This window comes from Mchenga conophoros, linkage group LG8, assembly GCF_057382185.1.
Source record: "Mchenga conophoros isolate Kocher_MC1m ecotype Shallow Benthic linkage group LG8, M_conophoros_male_GT1.1, whole genome shotgun sequence".
Lineage (NCBI taxonomy): Eukaryota > Metazoa > Chordata > Actinopteri > Cichliformes > Cichlidae > Mchenga > Mchenga conophoros.
Window position 1 is genome coordinate 15,088,786 of NC_140533.1, and position 18,604 is coordinate 15,107,389.

Here is an 18,604-nt window from a genome sequence, read left to right on the forward strand (position 1 = left end):
TGTCGATTCATTGCTTCATTTTCTCATTGTCAGTAAGCATAGTAAAAATCACAAGACTCAAACCCAGAAAGATACGTTTTACAGCAGATATTTCCCACTATAAATTCAGCAGCATTTGAATTTACAAAAAAAAAAGTTGGAAAGCTGTGCAAAATGTTACAAATATAAATGAATCTCGTAAATCACAACAGAACATAGAAAACAGCAAATGTTTAAACAGAGAAAGTGTACCATTATTAAGAAATAATAAAGGTTATTTTTGAATTTTATGGCAGCAACATGTCTCAGAAAAGTTGGGAGAGGGTCTTGTTTACCGCTGTTTAGCATCCCCTCCTCTTTAACAACAGTTCATAGACATCTGGGAACAGTGGAGACCAGCTGATGGATTTTTGTCCCATCATAATCTGACATGGATCTAGCCGCTGAACAGTCCTGGGCCCATGAGCCAATGCTTGAGTTGTTGAAAGGTCTGGATAGCGGGCAGGCTTCTTCAGCTCCCTGACTCTTCTGCTGTGATGCCATGCTGCTGAAATACATGCAGTATGCTATTTAGCATCACCTTGCTGAAATCTTCTAGGCCTTCCATGTCTAGGCCAAACATGTCATCTGGATTGGAGCTTCTGCTGCTCTAAAACCTGTAAATACTCATATACTGATCATATATCCAGTGCAAGCTACCAATTTCACAGGCACTAATGCACAAACCATCAGAGATGCAAGCAAGTCAGATCATCGATCTAGTCTTAGTCTGGACGATGCAGCGTCCATATTTGCCAAAAGGAATTTCAAATTTAGATTTGTCTGACCACAGAAGAGTTTTCCACGCTGCATCGACACTCTCTCACCACAACAGTGTTTCTGACTCCTGCCCACATTTGGCTTCTTCAGTATAGCTTTCATAGCTGCTTCCATTCCAATTTTTAGACATGTTGCTGCCACTGAATTCAAAATTACTAATATTTTGCTTGAAGTAGTAAAATACCTCAGTTTAAACATGTCACATGTTTTCTATGATCTACTGTGAATAAAATGAACTTTGCAAATCACTGAATTCTGTTTATTTTACAAAGCATCCCAGCAACATTTTTTTAATTGCAGTTGTATTTATTACATTTTGTAAAGATTCAATTTATGTTTTAATTGCTGCAGTTATTGTTTACTGGAGCAGAAAGTTGGTGTGTGTGTTGGTTTCCTTTCACCTTACACATTTGATGGATGGACTTCTGCTCTCTGTAGTCAGAGAAGAGGCTGCACTTACAGTTCAACAACACCAGGTGGCAGTATTAGCTTTACTGGCTTCCTACCAGGCTGTGTGATTGAAGGAGTCCACTGTGGACTAAAACAAAGATAAAAACAACCATGCAAGCTTTGCAAAAGACAAACATCCCAAACAAGTGAAACAGCGCACATATATTTACATATTAACACCAATGGCATTGTGAGCATGCCTGTTCACCACACAGAGAAAACCTGCAGCTGAAAGCAGTCGACAGTAAAGCAGCAGCCATGGAGTCACCATAAAGCACAGCGCTCTACACCGGTTCATATTTACAATTTGTATATGAAACAAAGGCATGTGACTTTATTTACTGTGCCAGAGTACAGTCATGCATGGTTCGCCGTAAAACGCTCTGCTGCTGTGAAACTCCCGTTACTGACGTTGGCCTTACAAAGTAGGGAACGTGAAGCAAAACCGACCGACACCGATATCAGAGCTGACACGTCAAACAACTGCGAACAACATTAAAGAGCCATTACCGTTAAATAAAATACAGTTTCTTCTAGGGAACAACACGTTGATGAACATTTCCAACCTTTTTTTTCTTTTTTTTTAAAAGTTTGCTCCATCAACACCGAACATGCAAGTAGATCACACACGAACCATCGACGTGGAAGAACCAGTTTTCTTATCAGCTCGTGCTGTCAATCCAGTGACGATCAGAGGAAAAAAACATCCGCCAGTATTAAGACCACTTGGAAATATCTTCGGAAGCATTAGGCAATCATTATTGCACGGAGAGGTATGTGCGCTTTGAGACAGATGGGCATGACCGCGGAGTTTTAATGTCATGAATTTAATAAGAGCAAGCAAACCTGACATGCGGGACTGCGCGAGAGAATAATTAAACATTTCCCCTCGTCAAACGTCCCGGCGCAATTATTCTTCGTGAGTGGGCTCTGTCCACGAGGAGCATTTAGACCGATCTTAAAGCACTGAAAGGATGTGAATGCTTGCCAGTACTGTGAAGAAAATGGTTTCAGCTTTGTGTTGGGACTGTTTAGATCCGAGATTAGAGTATTGATCTGTGATTGTGGACAACCCTCCCCCCACCCCATCCCACCTGTCTGGGCATGATGTTTTGAATTATGACACAAAGGAGGATATGGATCCGTCACAGTCATGCAGAACAATCCTTAAAACATGCGATGAGACGTCCTTCATCCCGGGTCTTCAGGCGGTCCCTCTGGTGTCAGTTATAGGGGAGGAAGCTCGGGTTCATTCCTGCAGCGTGGATCCGGGCAGCTCGTTGGTCAGTGTGTGCCAGCGCTCCACTTTCTTGCCCTTGTTCTTCAGACAGTCTATCCAGTGCTGCAGAGTGTCTCCCTGTGAATGACACCCTAAGGATACCCCCCCTTACAAAAGCAGAAACAGAGCAGACAGTCAGAGGTCAAGAAGAGCAGGCACAGCAAGCTCCAGCACACAGCTTCTGAATATGTCTTGTATTGTTTTGTATTCCATTTTATTTATAATAGACGTCTAAAACACAGAGGATCAACAATGAAACCTCATGTTCCAGGCTTTTAATGGTTTTTTTTATTCTGATCAGGTACTAATTAGACCTGTACATATTTTTTACCTTTGTCTAATGAAGTGTGTTCAGATTGGCCATTAATTGTGCTAAAAAATTAAAACGTCAGTAATGTTTTTTCTTTCTTTCTTTCTTTCTTTCTTTCTTTCTTTCTCTTTTCTTTTTTTTTTTTTTTTAAAGCTTAGGTAATGGGTTGGGAAAAAACAGCATTGTCCAAAATACACCCGCAATAAAAGACATTTGCATAACGAACAATAACCGAAAAAGCAGAAAGACTTCAAGCCGGATTGGTTTCTAAGTAAAAAAGGGGAAAAATGAACACGGCTGAGTCAAGTTCCCCTGCAAACAGCCCATTGTGAATGGCTCTCCAGTTTTAGATCTAAGCCCCATCTTGTTTTTCACATGTGTTGAAGCACCTAGAGTGCGTATTATTTCAGGTCGGGAGATGTAGTTAGTTTGACTCATGAGCTTGGAAAGTGTGTATCCATTTCCATATGAAAATAATCCTTAACAAATGCCATTGTTCCAATTTGAGGAACATATGCCCACAACCTGACTGCCCATCTGCTTCAGAAAAATACCACAAACTGTATTTTTATGCAACATTTTCACAGTAGAAGAAGATTTGGTGCTGAAAGTCTTGAACTAGGGCATGTTTGTCACTGTTTCTGTTCAGAACTGTTATCCACAAAAGACGTTTGGTTTGCTGGTGTCAGGATCTCATCTCTGCTTTTACCTATGATGTTAGCACAACAGAGTCTGAGGTCAAGGTCCTCAGCTGGAAATAGGTGGAGTGCCCACTCTGGGTCAGCGAGAGCTGAGTGTGAAAGCAAAGCTGTCGGTGAACCGCTCGATCCACGTTCCTAACATCACCTGCGATCACAGGCTTTGTGTAGTGACCGAAAGAATAAGATTGCAGATACAAGCGGCAGAAATTAGCTTCCTCCTACACGTGTCTGGACTCTCTTTTAGGGAAAGGGTGAGGATCTCGGTTATTTGGAAGGGGCTCAGAGTAGAGCCGCTGCTCCTCCATATTAAAAGGAGCCAGTTGAGGTGGTTCAGGCATCTGACCAGGATCCCTCCTGGAAGCCACCTAGATGAGGTGTTTCGGGCATGTCCTACAGAGGATGTCCCGGGGTAGACCCAGGACATTACACCTCTCAGCTGGCCCCATTGTCCCCCATAGAGCTGGTGGACGTAACTGGGAACACTGTCTGGGCATCGCTGCTAAGACTGTTGCTCAGAAAAACAGCAGAACATGGACGGATGGACGGACATCTTCATGTGATTTGCAAAATAAAAATGTAGAAAAATGCCAATGAAGAATTCAAACTTTTTACCTTAAAAGAGATTTAAAAGTGGAAGTAAATATAATCAAATGCAAGAATCTTAGGCTAAACATCTAAAAATGACCTGTAGCCTCACTCGTGGCATGAACTTACCTATGAAGTCATTGGATTTTCCTAAATCATAGTCCCACACGGTGACCTCCAGCGTCTTGGTCGCTAATTCTGAGAAGGAGATCTCATAGAAAAACTCCTGAGTAAAGACAGAGTGAACAGTCAGAAGATCTCGAGTCTCAGAAAACCTTTAATGCAGCTAACTGGTTGGAGGATACATTTAAAGCTTCTAAATGAGCTGCGCCTTCGCTTTCAGTCATTACTGAAGTGGATGATGCGTACCTCATTAAACTCCGGGTTGAGAGTCTTTTTAATGACCGCTGTTTTGTGCTTGGATTTCTTGTGAACGTCTGGCTTCAGGTACCTGTGACAGAAGAATGTTTTACCGTCGTGTATACGATTCATTACTGTTCATATGTCAAAGCAGTGGAAGAAAGAATAACAGTCACGGCTGTAAAGGTCAGAGGAGGAAATCATGATTTTTCTATAACTGTTGAGGAAGAGGAAAGAGTCAGTGATTGCTGTGTTACTCTTACTTCATTCTTTATTCTAAATGAATACACCATATTGAAGCGCTACTAAGCATTAGATCAGCTGATTATTATTTTTTGCACTAATCTCGCCAGCTGGTAGCTGTAGCTTCATATTGAACAGACAGTGATATCAGTCTTCTCTAATCCAAGTCCCCCATCGATCCCCTGAAGGTTTCATGTATTATTTGTTAAACCCACAGAGGGGACTGATCAGTATGTCCTTCACCAGCACAGCACAGATTGTAAATTCACAGCCTCCCTTTGCGAGCTGTCATTAAATTCTCGGGATATTTTTAAGCCAGCTGGAAGCAGCGTGGCAAAAATCTCTATTCACATTTGCTTTCCACCCACCACCCACAGCTCAGGCTCGAGCGTATGTTCCCACACACTCTCAGACACAACAAAGCATCTGGGAAGATGCTCCCGCCAAAGGGCAAAGATGTGAGCACGCATCCAAAATGAAACAAGATGCGTGATGTGTTCCTGTGGATGTGTGAGGGATGCATGCGTAGGTTTGGTGCATGTAAAGCGGGAGAGAGAGAAAACCGGAGTTTGAAGCATAACGGGAAAAGGGAAGGGAGATTAGTATGTGCGTGAGGTGAGGCGAGCGTGCTGGCATTTCTGCGTTTGTGCGCGTCCGCGTGTGTGTGTGTGAGCGTGTGAGATGGGAGGTTGTGGAGTGTTTTACTTATTGCAGAAACAGCCTCAAAGCCAGAACCAGCACTCAGGAAAACACTGACACGAGACGAGGGGCGATTTTTAAAGCTCATTTGTCCACTTTATGTCAGTTTGCATCATTCAAAACAGATACAGACACAAACAGACACACAGTGACACACGCAGTCTTCATCAGTGAGTAATGAATCTCCAGAGGACCTCTCTGACAACAATAGCACCCACATCTGGTTTTTTTTTCTAATCCTGGACCTCCTCATGATCCAACGCACCCATAACATTAGATCATGTCACTGCCTTTCAGTCAGTTTCAAGCCTGTCAATACCCATACAGTCTCATAGTTGTCTTATAGTCATCGTGATGAATGAGTGACACATTTCCCAGTGGCCTCTATTTGTGTGAAAAGCTGCACTCATCCCTCATCGTTACCTGATGTGAGGTTAACTCGAGCCATCGATCACTCGTGAGTGGCAACAAAAGGTGATTTATAGGGTCTGTATGAGCCAAGAGCCAACCTGAGGTATTAAGGTGTTGAAGGAGGGAGACGAAGATTGTCCTGAAACGAGGATCGTGACATGTGAGTCCATCAGTCTGATCTGTGTCACGTGTTTTAATTAAATGTATGCATTATTAAAAATAATTTTAAAGACTTGATAATTAGAAATAAAGTCCTTAAATATCACAGACAGGTAGCTAAAGAGATGACAATTTGTTTTAGTAAAGCTGATAACGTATGGCATCACAACCACCTGCAGCAAGTACAGATGTGTGTGTGTGTGTGTGTATTTCTAATATGAGTTACTATGAGGGCAGTGATCTGAGGTTAATTGATTAGCCTGCAGGTACATTTAGAGTGACAGCCAAGATTTGAATCCAGTCGAGTGCAATTCATATTATTAACCAAGGAAATCAATACGCTTACTATATCTCTTTCAAAATGATAGGTTAGAGGTGTTTATGTTTTGGTGATTATCACCTCCTGCACCAATATCACAGTATTCCAGGCAAACATCAAAGGTTTATGCCTCAGCTTTTGTTTGTCTGAAAGTCGCTAGTGAACACGAGTAATATTCAAATATCATAAAAGATACCATGTGACGAGTGGATCTTTTGCTCCCACTGATAGTCGCTAGGATTAGGTACCTTTTCATATTCAAACAGATACCTGGAAATTTGTACTGTACAGTTTTTGTGTGTATGTGTGTACTTTCTCATGGTGAAATAATAAATTGCCAACTTCATCATATAATTATTCTCTTAAAAAATAAGTTTCTGCTTCTATATTTAAGCATTTTGTTATTTATTTCATACATTATACACACCATACAGAATAAAACCTTTGTGTTTGACCAGGTGTTTCACACAGATTAGATGTGTTGCTATGACCACCTTTGGATTTTGCATTTAAAATATTTGTTGTCTGAGCAAACTCGCAACACGAACCTTTGACGAGTTCTAATTTCAGTGATCTCAACGTAACATTCACACATTAAGTTTTATTAAAGTCTTAAGTGATAACTTGATGAGGAAGTCACCTTGGATTTTCAGATATATGCTATAGAGAATAAAAGTGTACAGTCAGTAGCAGCCAGCACCATTTGGTTGGTATGCTGAAAAGTAGTGAATACTGTACCCGGCCCCATTGGTTCCTCGCCTCTAAGCAGGTATGCGCCCACTTCGCAATGCCGGTGTTTATTTTCCCATCTTTGCTACGAGGTGCTCAGTTTTTCTGGTATTCTCTGGTTTCTGGTTGCCACCTCCCTGCTGTTCTCCTTGTGTGTGGAGATCTCTTAAAATTTAAGGGGTTACTTAAGCAAACTGCTGAGGCTTTGTTGCTGCTGTGGGTTGGACCATCGAGAAATAGGAATGGCGTTTCAGGGGCGGTTCAAGGACATGGAGGCTTGGTCTAAAGTATTTTGGCTCTTCATGAAATTCATGACTTGATGGCGTGCTTACGTTTTAACGTAGGGGTCGGAGAAACCGTTGACGTCCATGGCTGCCAGATGGGCGCAGCGCTTGACGCCCACACACAGTCCGCCACGAGCTCTCTCCTTGGCCTCGCCCTTCAAGTCGTCATCGGTGGATGGCGGGAGGAACTGGAGGCAGAGCAGCAAGCGTCCTCTCTCCTCTAGACTTCTCTGCTGCTCCGTCTCCCACTGAAAGAGAGAAACAAATGAAAATCATAGAAACGCCAAACGAGCGGCCTTTGTAGTTCACACATTAGTGACTCGGCCTAAGCTTCAGGGTCAATAATGAAAATGAGGCAGCAGTTTTGTTCCACGACCTTCAAATCTGCTGCAATCAATGAGGTTTTTTTTTGTTTTGTTCTGCTTTTTGCATTATGTGTGATTTTAAATGTGCAGTGTAAGAATTAGCAGCTGACTCCGGCCCTGCTGAGCCTTTCACTAACTTGTGGCTTATTGATTGTTTTAGAGGCCCCACGACTTTATTGTTTTTTTTTTCTCCCTTTTGTTTTCATCACCGTTATTTCTAGCCACAGAAAGCAGCTGTTTACAATGAAACAGCCCGATAAGCTCGATGCATGCTCCCTGCAGCACTAAATGACATACAGACAGACAGTCAGCGGCAAACTGGTGAACAGAGTGGTGTGTTTGGAAGCAAAGGAGCCAGATTTTCCCTCAGGAGTGAGTGGAGAGCTAAACAAAGCTCTAAGGAGTGTTAGGACTGGAGTGATGGACTGTAACGGTTCATTAGTGATTTTTCCTACCTTGAAGCTGTTTCCTGCCTTGGTTCTAGGCAAAGCTAACAGTGCAGACTCACTGAAACATGATTCAAATGAACGCTCATGTATTGATCTGATATCCATGACTGATGTATGATCACAAAATCAGGCTCAGTTTTGGAGTATAGTATAGCTAGTTCTCCTTCTCTCTTAATGGCCAGCTTGTGTTTCTCACCACATTCAAGGCTGTTCAATTAGTCCGCCTGTTCTCACATCTTTCAAACCCGCCCACAAATTTATTTCCTTCCCATTTGTCTGTCGCCCTGCGAGAAGCTGGCTCCACACTTGATGTATGTTGATTTCCACCTCCCTAATGAGCTGCTCTCTATCGATCTGTGAAGGTCCGAGCTGTTTCCTTACCAGGTACCCGGTGCAAATTATCCTCACTAATTACAAGTTTTTTTAAGTGCCCTGATTGCTGACGACAGATGACAGAGTGGTTGTTGGTCTCAGAGAGAGACACAAAACATGGGAGACAGGAAAGGCAGCGTGGTGACAAGAAGGGGCGAAGCTGTTGAAACTATTTTAAAAAAAGGGAGGGCGGATCTTGAAGGAGATCAGTATGTGTGACATATTGATCTCCTTTGCTGTTTCCACCTCTTGCCTGAAGATAAGACTTAATGAGAGATGGAGAGATATTACAGGAGACGTTTAGTGGAGATACAGTAATGGTAGATCTGTGGTGCACCAACAAAGACAGCTTTTGAAAATCAATGCACCTACAGCGATGCAAATCAAAAATAGCAAATGCTTCTTTCCTATAAATACCGTACATGTACTGCTGCTGCTGGCCATGAGGGTGAGTCATGGGCCCGTGAGAGCGCTGTCTTCCCTTTCTTCACCCTCGGTTGTTGCTTTCTTTCTTCCTTTCATCTGTCACTTTGAATCTATTCTGTTGTTCCGCTTCTTGTCAAACGCTTTGGTAACTATTTGATGTTGTCCATAGAAAATACAAAAGCCGGGAGCGACCAAGTAAAATGACTTAGAGGCTGATGTTTCACTTTGTCCAGGACGGGTCTTTGCCGTTGGACTGAGAGCGCTCCTGAAGTTTGTATCTAAGCTCTTTAGATGAGCTCAAGTGTTAGATGAAAGTCAATGAGCTCTTTAGGTGTGCCTGCTTAAATAGGAAAGCTACATCCAGGGATGAGCATAAAGTCCACTTTAAAGCAGGACTGTATTACCAGTAGCCTGTGGCGTCTACTTTAGCACATCGTCGTGTGTTTAGTAATTAAACAATGTATTTTAGCCAGAGTGTAGTCAGTGCATGATATTGGCCTAAGTTTACTTGCAAGAAGGGGCAAAGGTAGCAACCCAGAGCAGCACACAAAGATGTTTATTTAGGATTCCTTTATCATTTGATTTAAATACACTTGATACTCCTAAGTGTAGTTTTTCAGTGTTTGGGGTGAGTGTTGTGAATAGAACTGCTTTAACCCCCAAATTCTTACCAAGTAGTTTTGGAATCTAAACTAATCCAACAGTAAAGGTAAAGAACGAGTGACGACAAACAAGTTGCACAGATCCCACTTAGGGGGGAAACCGCAGTGGTGTTCTACCAAGCGAGGTTAGTGGGTTTAAGTGGCTCTTTTTCCTGGCTGAATCACTGTGGTAGCTGTGCTGAACACATAATCCGGTCAGGTTCCAAGTTTCCAGCAATCAGCAGGAAGTTTTTACTGATTCTTCTGTTTACAGCATGTTTTAAGTGCAATATTGATTCTCTATCGGTTGAATATGTCTCATGTTTAGCGTTTAAAAGTATCCAGTTTAAAGTTTCAAAGCTGTAATGTGCAGCTGTCATGTCAGAAATCCACAGCAGCACCGAGATCGCTTTCATCGATGAAATAATTAAAGTGTCTATTTTACCACCCAGCGTGATGTAACCCAGATTAATGACTTCGCTGCAGCATTAATCTCTCGTTTTATTTGTAACAGTGATCCATTTTACTGATAAGATCTCTGGAGTAGGTGATACTCACAGGGATCATTTTGTGCCCAAGAAGAGTCATGTGACCTCTGCAGAGAACCCAGCTTAACAGAGAAAGCTGATAACCACCATTGTGATGCCTGTTATCTCCACCTGGGATTTGTGGTCTTGTCAAACATAAATAAATCCTGACTGTGCTGAACGTCGTTGGTAGTATACCTCTCTAGTTGACAAAGTAGAAAATTTAAAGAAATGTTATAGTTAACATGAATATACACAAAATACTGTACAGTGCACTAGTTACAGCAGACTTTCAGCAATTTTTCACTCCTGCTCAGAAGACTACCCTAAACTTTGTTCTTCCAGTTCACCAGTGCAACTGTCCAAATGTCCACACACCTATAATCGAGAGATATTTGCAGACAGTGAGGATAAGAAATACTGGAAACATAAAGTTTGGCTGCTCTCGATTGCGTCATAGCTCGACTCTTTTCCTGCACAGCTGGGATTCTGCGTCTCATATCTGCGATGTAGCTTTCACTTTTTGAGGGTTGTCAAACACACAAACAGATCGGATGAAGAGGCCGCTCGGAGGAAACATTTGTTCTGCTTCATTTCTGCTGCTGTAAGAGTTTAAGTGAGAATTTTCAGGACGGATTCGGTAAACTCGACATTTAACGGCTTGTTACACGGTTGTGTTCCTCTCTAATTTACAGACTTGATTAGGAAGAATTGTCAGCGTTCCTGCACTCCCCCACCCCTCTGTCTGGTGTGGACAAGGAGGCATGCTGCATTTCAAAATTCCCCCACGCGAATCAAATCTATTTAGCCAGGAGCTGCTCATTTTGGCCTTTCGGTGTTGCAGCTGTCACTGACTGACTAAATTTAGGGATAATGCTTTTTTTTCCCTGGTCATTTAAAAAACAGCTTAGGGCTTAAGGGGTAAAAGTCAGTGTGTGCATGTTAGTTTAGTTTATGCAGCTTTTAAAAGAACAAATAAAAAAGAATCATTCTTCAGCTTACAAATGAAATTTTGATTGGATTCGAAATAACGTAGCTCTGCTGAATTATTTCCACTCCGACAGCTTTGTTTGCTTTGTTGTGTAATTATTTTCAAAGATAATATTTTTTATACTGATAAATTGGATAGAAAAGTAAATAAGTATTAAGCACATGTACTTCTGCTCTAGCTAACTACAGATAAATATAGATCACTAACTTTATAGAGGTTTTTTAAAAATGTATCACTACCCTGCTTCTAGTTTAACACTAAAAATGCAAATGTATCAGGAGGTCACTTCGCCCTGTTTTGGAAGTGGAAGATAAAAAATGGGTGTTGTTCTTTAAGACAGGATGAAAAATGGACTGAGGGGACAGACAGGAGGGGGGTCATGTTGAACAGAACAGACAGAGGACTCGGGGTGTTCACCTCTCGCAGGTAGCAGGAGATTCCTCTCAGGGCTGTGCTCATCGCAGTTGGTGAAGGCAGCTGGAGTCGAGCAGAAAAAAGAAGAGAGGTAAATATTGAGGTGGAGATGCCTGAAAAGCAGGCAGGTTGGAGGAGCAAAGAGAAAGGGACGGCTGCATCGAGCGGAGAGGGGAGCCACTTTGAAAATTACATTCCTGACACAGCGTCTGTTCGCGGGATGACAGAAAGGCTTTAGCGTTTGATCGCAGAGTGGGCACCGGCCTCAGAGGGCCAGTCCAATACCAGCAGCCTTCCTCAGCTCAGAAAGAACAAAACCCAGCGCCCTCGCAACCCCTTTTAACACCTCTGCCCCCGACCCCTGTGCACACCCCCGCCCCCCACTTTTATTTTTTAATCCATTTGTTTCTCATCTCTCTGGCTTGCTCTTGCTGTCTATTGACAATTCTCCGCCCCCCCTCTCTTCTCCTGCTCTTTCTCCTCACCTTTTATTCTCCCAGTGTTTGCAGCTTTTTTTTCTTTTCCCCCCACATGTGACCCAGTTGACATTTAACCTACATGAAAAGCTATTTGTGGCTCATGGGAGTGGAAATCAAATCCACTTCTTTCTTTATCAAGTATTTGTAATTCCAAGGAGGCACAAATCATCTCAGACTTCACATAACGAAATCATCAATTTCCAGAGGTTTTGGTAATAAGTAACATTCAAATTACTAATGATAACAATAATAATAAATTTGCCAACTTAGTCATACATTAAGAAATGCTTAAGTGGCAGAGTTTTTAAAGAACTCTTTTGTTATTGAAGTAAAATATAAGTTATACAGTAAGCTGTAGATAAGTAGTTATTATTATGCTCACTGCTGCTGTCTTTTATTTCATTACAATAAAAGATACAATTTTAATGTCTGTTCAGTCGGGCAGTATTTGTCAATTTAAGCAGGAAAACTGAAGATTTGCTCTAATACGGTTGATGTATTGAAGCATAAGAATATTTTGAGAAAATTATCTGATCGATGTAGCGAGTGCTCTGATGCTCCTGGATGAATCCCGAGCGCAGTGGTTTTATTTCCAATGATTTTTCCGAGCACAGCAGCTCATTAATGCCGTTCTGTTTGCGGACAAAGCGTTCAAGTTTGCTAGATAAGATCATTACGACAAGTCGGAAAATGTAAATAATTGATGAACTTGCAGCTGCTGTGCCACAACCTGATTTATTGATTTATTTTCAGCCAGTATGGATCAGTATTGTCACTGTACTGTTAAACTAAGCCAAAGGAAACACGGTGACATTGACCGTGTGAACCTTCAGCACATCTTAAAGCTGAAGTTTTTACTAGTTACATGCAGGCTGGCGATACTATCATACTGAATGATGCTGCGCAATAATACGATGTTGTTATCTACTTTGCAGGAACTGTTTGGGAGAGGCCTTTTTTCTGTGTTCCTATGCACAAAGTGAGCTCTAAAATAAATGGGCTGCCCAGTTTGTTGTGGAATACGTTGCCTGGCTGGCACCGAGCCCTGACCTTCACCTTCTCCCACACTTGTTGGATGAATTTCAACAGCCACCGAGAGCCGCGCTTTATCCAACCCAGTCATTCAGATTTAAAACTAGGTGGAAAGAGTTTAGGGTCTTACATTTTTAAATGTAACTTTTTTTTCATAAACATGAAAAACATGGGTGCAGATTTGCCATCAGCATTCAGTATTAACATTTGAAAACTTCGAGGTCATTTTTCTAAATCATTAGCGCATCTTTCTTTTCTTTCTCCCTAATCAATACCTTATAGCGCTCGGTCATTTCACACCATGCGCTGGCAGCTGGGATAGGCTCCAGCTACTCTGCAACCCTTAACGGGCCTTTTTAGAAAATGGATGGAATTAATGCTTAATAAGTTATTGGATTTTTCACAAACTGGCAATACAGTTTATTTCTATAAATGCAGTTATTGATTTATAAATCTAAAGATGGCACAGATGTTGCACAGCCACGTTGCTTGTTTTTTTAATTTAAATATGATGAGACCTAGATGTGTGATATTCATCCAAGTGAAATGATACATCGATCAGGCACAACATTAAAACCACTGACGGATGAACTGATACAGTTTATTATCTCAGTACAGTGCAGTTTTCTGCTGGGAAACTTTGGGTCCTGGCATTCGTATGGAAGTTATTTTGACACCTATCACTCACTTGAAACTTGCACACCATCCACACCTGACAGTGGCGCTCCCCGATGGCAGCTGCTCTCCCAAATAGGACATCCTGTCACTTTGCAAATCTGCCCAAGAATGAGTTGGGGTAACACAATAAAATGCCCAAAGTGACAACCCAACCCACAGACTCCCATCTGATCCAGCGCCAGAACAATCATGAGTCACATCCTGCAGCACGCAGGATGCACCGCCGGTAGCAGACACCGCAGGACGCCTCCAGAGGTCCTCTGTCCGAGACCCAACTGGTCAAGGCCGTTGTGACTCACATGAAGGGGTTGCTACACAATATTACAGATGGTTTTATTGTTGTGGCTGACCGGTGTGTGTTACCCTCTGTCATCACCTCATCCCCTTCTTTCTCTGTGCACCCCCCATCTTTACTCACAGCTGTGAGTCAGACAGGATGCCTCAATAAATACTGCTGTACCCCCTACTGTAGCATTCATCTCCCTTATACGCTTAGATTTTCCTTTTTCCTAGTTTTATAGGTTCTGTCTTTCCTTTTTTCCCCTCTCCCCCCCGTTCTTCTCACAGGAGGTGGATGCTCCAGACAGATGTTAAAGTGTTTGGTCTGGTCAGGCTTCACACGGCGCAGGGCCACCCGAGACTCCCCAATGAACTCATTATGTGTCAGCTTGTCTTCGTCGCACACGGACACCCTGGGAGTGAGAGACAGGGAGGGGATGGGGGGGGGGTAAAGAATGAGAAATGAGGAGAGAACGATGGGCAGAGCACGAAGCATGAATCAAAATAAGAGTAGCTGGTTACTGCAGTGGCATAATAGGGCCATTGTAGGTATGGAATTCAATTACAGAGCTGGGTGAAACAATCTATTTACGAGGGGAAAAACTATAATTCTGAAATTTTACACATTTTAAAAGAAAGGCTTAAGAAAACACATCGCATCACTCTGCAGGTGGATCAATGTCACCGCACCACAGACGCTGGTGAAAGCACAAGAAAAAAGGGAATGCCGCATCCACATGTTGGCGCAAATAATACCTTTGCAGCTGTTCTTTGTTTCTGATGCTCAGCATATAAATGAGTATATTGTTTTCTTTTGAAGAGCATTAGTTCACAGTAACATTTCTGCAAAGTCTGGATGATAATGGCTAAAATCACAAGGATTTCTTTATTGGAGAGTCTTGTTTCAATAGGCAGTGTTTGGACCAACATGGAAGGCATCTTTACAGGTCTGAACAGCACTGTGAAAATTTCTTTAGCCACACCACATTTCTTAAGACTTTGCTTCCAAGGAGACGGGATGTCTTGAAAATTCTTAAAGTGGTCTTGAGAATAGTTCTCCACGCTTTCTGAAGGTCTATCAAAGGTTTTCTTTGGACATTGAAAATGTGTGAAAAAGCAGCCAGTGTATTTTTTTTTGTACCTGGTCATTTTTAGAGGATTTATTTTTTTGCTAAGCCACTTAACAGTGTTGTGTCTACACATAACAGACAACTTAGCGAAGCTAGTAACAAAATACTTTCAGGGGTTTTGACACTAAAAGTCTGTCACAAATGCATCATGTGTCCCCATTTCTTTATTCGAATCTATGAAACACAAAGAGAACGCTGTTTGACAGATAAGAAAATATTTTTGTACCAACAAAAAACTTTGTACCGATTGCCAAAAAGCACTTGGACCAAAACTTCGCATATCTCTACATGCTGTCGGGGCGTCTTTAAAAAATATGTGGAAGCTGGACTGCATTTCAAACTGCGTTTCAGGCAGTGGTGTTGGCCATCTTGTCAAAAATGATGGATGCAGAAAAGAACCATCTGAAAAGCATGAACAGCTTCATTTTTCAGCATGACAATGCTCCCAAACACAATGCAGCACGGTAAAAGCATACCTGGATAGGAAACCGCACAGTAGCGCACTATCAATCATGGATTGGCCTCCCTAGAGCCCAGACCTCAACCTTACTGAAGCAGTGTGGGGTCATCGTGACAGAGAATATAACAGAAGGCAGAAACATCCAAAGAAGAGCTTTGAATGTCCTTAAAGGTGGTCACACCAAATACTGACTGACAGCATTTATTACAAGATTGAATTTCTACATATGCTTGCACATGTTTTAACAAGTCACTGCACCCATTTCTCATTTTCTGAGCAAAATATAAAGAAATGAGGGGTGAGTCAAGGGTTTTGCATAGTATTGTATAATATCTGAGATAATTCAAAGTTTTACTAAAAATAAAAGTTTTTTGTTAAGTCATCATCTGCCTCCCCACCACCCTTTTTATTTGTTTAGACCTACAATGACCCTGATATGACAGAAAATGTAAAGTAATCAGAGGGAGAGTGCTTTTTGTGTGTGATGGAGTGTGGTAGTCAAACACAATATCATGAGTCATTTTAGGGAAGGGAAATCACTGACATAAACACGACCTGAATAAAGTAACAGAGTCAGAAAGTGACCGACGCTACATGTAAATCAGGCCTGTGTGTGAGTGTGTGTGTTCAGACTAGAAGTAATCAGAGGTGTGGACTCGAGTCACATGACTTGGACTCGAGTCAGACTCGAGTCATTAATTTTATGACTTTAGACTTGACTTGAAAAAATGTTCTAAGACTTGTGACTTGACTTGGACTTTTACACCAATGACTTGGGACTTGAATTGGACTTGAACCGGTTTACTTGAAAAGACTTGATATTTTACCCCAAATATAAAATTTAACACGCATATTATATGGAGATTGAAAATGTGACGTCATTCACGGGTAGAACCGCAAAGGATTCTGGGAACTCGTGGCAAGCGGTACTAGCGCACGCAGGCTTTCAATTAAAATCAGTCACACAGCGATAAAAAGAAACACAAAAATGTCAAGAAGCTGTTGTATTATTAACTGCAATAGCCGGTCGCATGACAGCCACGGAAAGCCGACGGGTAAAGAGATCGGTTGTTATCGGATTACGTCGTGGAAGAGAAATTGTTCGAGCCATGTTTCCGAAGTAACAAAGAGGCGACTGGATTGCAGCCATTCAAAGATCAAATATAACGTCCTAGAACACTCCAGCTCACAGGTTAGTCTGCTCCAAGCATTTACACAAAGGTCAGTCTGCTGTTGTAGTTAATGCGTCATTTTTCTTAACATAATTGGTGATATAGGTTACAAGCAAGTCTGGTGCTGAACAGAAATTGTCGCGCTATGCTCCTTTATTTATTGTGCATAAATAGTAAATTGTCCTGACACAATATTGCGTTTCGCTTCTGTTATTATGGTACACTGACAAAAACACATACTTTTATTCACAGGATAAAACAGGTTTTTTGTATCACTAATTGCCCAGTACGATTACAGCATACAATATTATTGTCACTGCTACATTTCTGTGATGGGTACCAGAAATTATTTCTACTACTAATTAATTACCGTTGAGCTCAAAGGTCCTATTAATAAACGGTTAACGAATGTGTATTTATGAAGACGATTTGTGAGACTGGTAAACTTATGATACGTACGATGGTCTTTCGTTCTACACGGTGCATTTCAAGGTCCTGCACCCATCCGTCGGTAAACTGTACCTGGGCTTGTTGCAGTGACCGGAAGTTACTAAACTTCATGAGTGTATGCACTCACTCCAAGAACCGTATAATTATAAATATGCATATAAATATGCTAGGATGAGATAGCTGACTTCATCCAACTAGCAAATGTTTTCCAGGCTACGTTGGTGATACAGTTTTTTTTAATGTGTATGATATTTTTGTCATGCGATTTTAAAGCTGGTCCTACAACCGCATCCAAGAATAACATGCAGCGTATCTCAGAACTGTCGGTGAAAATTATTCTTGGAGCTAAGTTTAATTGAGCTGCATTTTAAAGAGGTGCAATTTCACAATTTGTGTATATTTTCTAAGTTCACTATTTTGTATGTGTTGAGAAAAACACAGATTTTAAAATTACATGGTCTAATATTTACATTTAGCATATAACTGCAACATTATTTTTTCGTTTGTTTTTTTTAAAGACTCGAAAGGACTTGAAATTCAAAGTTTCAGACTTGTGACTTGACTCGGACTTTTACACCAGTGACTTGAGACTCGACTCTGACTTGCCTGACATTACTTGAGACTTGACTTGAGACTTGAGGATAAAGACTTGAGACTTACTTGAGACTTGCAAAACAATGACTTGGTCCCACCTCTGGAAGTAATTACCATTTTCCTCCAGCAGGAATTTATATAATGTGAAAGTGCATCATGCTAGGTTACGTCAATCCATATTTATGGGCCTGGCAAACTTTTACACCTGCCATAATAGTGCCTGAAATAAACTAGTGGGCGGGTGGGGAGAGTGGAGTGAAGGAGATGCAGGGATGCTGTGTCTGTGAGGATTTGAGTGACGTGATGAAAACAGGCTAGTCTATTTAAATGAACATGTGAAGTGATATGTTACAAGCTAACTGAAGCCCAGCACCTTTTCTCTTTAATTTATGTAAATATGAATGAAAGACATACAATGGGAGGAAGAAAATCAAGAAAGCGATCGGCCACAGGAGAGATTGGTATATAAACATGCTGCCTCCCCATCTACTGCTTCATTTGACTTCTTACTAAATTCATAACCACAGGTGTAACGTTTGTCTTCAGTTTCTGATAATAAAAGACAATAATCTGTTAAAATACCGAGAGTTAATATCTAGTTTAGTGACTTAAGTTTCCTCAATCTAAAACATTGAGTATCAAAAAGACAAAACTAATGATGAAGAGAGGGGGGGATGAGTGCAGATGAGAGCAGCAGCTGGCGCTAAGGGGAGAAAGATGGTGTAAAACAGCTCGAGGGTGAAGTGGTAAGTGAGAAAATGATGGGTCAAAGAGGGAAGAAAGATGGAGCCATTATAATACCAGCTGGATGTAAGGCT

General features: G+C 41.5%; 1 protein-coding gene across 4 annotated transcripts in view; it reads right to left on the minus strand.

Annotated features, from left to right (window-relative positions):
* The window catches only part of LOC146568432 (double C2-like domain-containing protein alpha), a 30,320-nt gene continuing 11,716 nt past the window's right edge, over positions 1–18,604 (minus strand). For all 4 annotated transcript variants that reach the window (XM_085284483.1, XM_085284484.1, XM_085284482.1 and 1 more), the window contains 6 exons: positions 14,267–14,393; positions 11,516–11,575; positions 7,376–7,575; positions 4,493–4,574; positions 4,253–4,349; positions 1–2,634 (listed from right to left, as the gene is read on the minus strand). In XM_085284483.1, the coding sequence (XP_085140609.1) occupies positions 2,498–2,634; positions 4,253–4,349; positions 4,493–4,574; positions 7,376–7,575; positions 11,516–11,575; positions 14,267–14,393 (703 nt within the window). In that variant the 3' untranslated portion in view covers positions 1–2,497. The remainder of the gene's footprint in view (positions 2,635–4,252; positions 4,350–4,492; positions 4,575–7,375; positions 7,576–11,515; positions 11,576–14,266; positions 14,394–18,604) is intronic.